This window comes from Vombatus ursinus, unplaced genomic scaffold (genome assembly GCF_900497805.2).
Source record: "Vombatus ursinus unplaced genomic scaffold, bare-nosed wombat genome assembly UNPS02011649.1, whole genome shotgun sequence".
Classification (NCBI taxonomy): domain Eukaryota; kingdom Metazoa; phylum Chordata; class Mammalia; order Diprotodontia; family Vombatidae; genus Vombatus; species Vombatus ursinus.
Window position 1 is genome coordinate 147,427 of NW_020951427.1, and position 2,440 is coordinate 149,866.

The following is a 2,440-nucleotide window of genomic DNA, read 5'->3' on the forward strand; positions in this document are numbered from 1 at the left end:
TCCTTTCTTCCCTCCCTCCCTCCCTTCCTCCTCCTTCTCTCTCTCTCTCCCTCCCTCTCTCTCCTTCCCTCCTCCTGTCTCTCTCCTTCTCTCTCCCTCCCTCCTCTCTCCTCTCCCTCCTCCTCCTGTCTCCCTCCCTCCTCTTCTCTCCTCTCCCTCCTCCTCCTGTCTCCCTCCTTCTCTCTCTCCCTCCCTCCCTCCTCCTGTCTCCCTCCTCCTCCTGTCTCCCTCCTCCTCCTGTCTCTCTCCTTTTCTCTTTCCTCTATTTTTCTCCCTCTGTCCCCTTCCCTCTCTACATCCCCGCACAATGAATATTTCCAAGTAGCACCTGGAGGCTCCGTACGGACCGTGGGCGGGTGACAGACAAACATCCTGCTAAGCCGGGCCAAACGAAGCCGGCCCCCTAGCCCAGGCGCATAAATGCCAAGGGGCGCATGCTTTCTTTCGGGTCCTCCCTCTCCTACGGCTGACAAACCCCTCAGGACTGGGCTGCTCCCTCCTCAGGGGTCCCCTCAGTCAGGCCGGGGAGGGCTGGGGTCGGGGAGCTGCTGTCAGTAGCTGGGGCCTAACTTTGCACAGGAGGAATGTCCCCCACCTCTCCCCTCGGGGCCGCCCGCCTCGCTCCCCGTTGGGCCCGCGCGGGGGCTCGTCTCACCGGAGCAGGCGCCGCCTCGGCCATGGCCCTCGGTCTCGCTCCCAGGCCCCGGGGAGGCTGCTGCGCTGGCGGGAAGGCTCCGGCGCGTCCGGCTCTTCCCCTCCCCTCCTCCTCCTCCTTCCTCCTCTCGCTCCGCTCCCGGCACCCGCGGGGGCTCCCTGCGACAGGCTCGGCCCGGGCTCCAGGACCTGTGTTAGGGCAGTCAGCCAAGGGAGAGCGCGGAGCCAGGGACCCGAGGGCTGCTGTGAGCTCCTGAGGGCCGGCCCGAGCTGCGCTGCCTCCGCCTCCGCAGCCGCTGCGGCCCGGCCCTAAATCTAGCCTAGCTCCGACTCCCGAGGGCCCGGCTCCTCCGCAGCTGCCCAGCTGTTGCTTTGTGGACCCCGAGTGCACTCTGGGAACTGGCTGCTTCCAAGACGCTCCTCGGGCCTCCCGGCAGGCCCGGGCCCCACAGCGCCCTCTGCTGGCGGTAAGAGCGAACAGCCGCCGTGCCGCCTCCCTGCTCTGCGGGGAGCCTGGAGAGGCTGCGCCGGCCAAGAGGCTCTGGAGGTCGCGTGCCCGGAGAGCCTTTACCCCAAGGCCCGTTTAAAACCCGGAACCGCCGGCCGGAGCCAGAAGGACCCCGGGGCAGCAGCCCCCAAGGAGACCGGCGCTCATCCCCCGCCGAAGTGAGAACGGAAAGATGGGGGGCTGGGAAGCAATGAGAGGGAGCCCTGGTAAGGAGAGGACCGACGGGCGAAGAAAATCTTCCCTGCGGAGATTCAAAGGGTTCTGGAGAGTGGGCCTGGAGAATGAGGAGGGGGCGGGGAGTTGGCCCGCTGCCCACAGCCCTGCGATTCTAATCCAGGTCAGGTAGTCAGTCAACTAGCCTTTAGTGTGTATACATATATGTGTATATAGCCATATACATACCAACATTTATTGTATGTGTATATATGTATATAATGCACATATTGTGTATTTCACATATACATTATATATAACGTATCTATACACATACAATAAATGCTAGTATGTATATGTGTATATACATAAGTTTTACAGTATACATATACATATAATAAATGCTCATGTGTTTGCATGTATATATAAGGTATGTATATACATATACAGTAAAAGTTGTGTATACACAAATGCATGCATGTATATATGTATACATGTATATGTATATATGTATATTTATGTATATACATATATACACAAATGCTAACATGTGTATATGTATACATATATACACAAAATATATGCTAGTATATTTTTATATACCTGTGTGTATGTTTGTTTACTTATCATTCATTCATTTATTTATTGTATCCCAGCATACAAAGACCAGTCTCTGCACTCAAGGAGCACACAGGTTAATGGGATCAACAACATGCAAAAAATTATGTACTAAAAAGAATTAACTGGGAGTAGTCTCAGAAGACACTACAATTAAGGAAGACTGGGCTATGTTTTATTTTTATTTATTTTTCTACTGAGACTCTATTTTAATGTTTGCAGAAAACAGGGTCACTGCCTTGAAGTGCACTACTTTTTAAATCTCAGAATATGTATTCCAGTAGGCCTGGCTCAGATTCCTAAGGAATCCTAGAAAGGAAGTAAGAAGTAATGTCTGAGGTCTTAGATGCAGGAGAGACTGAGCTCAGTGTGCCTGTAGCCCAGAGGACAAATTGATCATCAAAAAAGCTGGTGAGGTAAGGTAATGGAATCAGGGCAAAAAGTGTTTTGTGTAACAGAGATTGAGTTGTAGACTACAGATCTATTATTTAGGATGTTATTTATTGA

The 2,440-nt window shown here is 53.1% G+C and overlaps 1 protein-coding gene across 1 annotated transcript in view; it reads right to left on the bottom strand.

The window, feature by feature from the left end:
• The window catches only part of ZNF398 (zinc finger protein 398), a 41,431-nt gene extending 40,710 nt beyond the window's left edge, over positions 1–721 (bottom strand). The window contains exon 1 of the mRNA XM_027856827.1: positions 656–721. Coding sequence (XP_027712628.1) covers positions 656–679 — 24 coding nt within the window. The 5' untranslated portion in view covers positions 680–721. The remainder of the gene's footprint in view (positions 1–655) is intronic.
• Between the last annotated feature and the right edge of the window lie 1,719 nt (positions 722–2,440).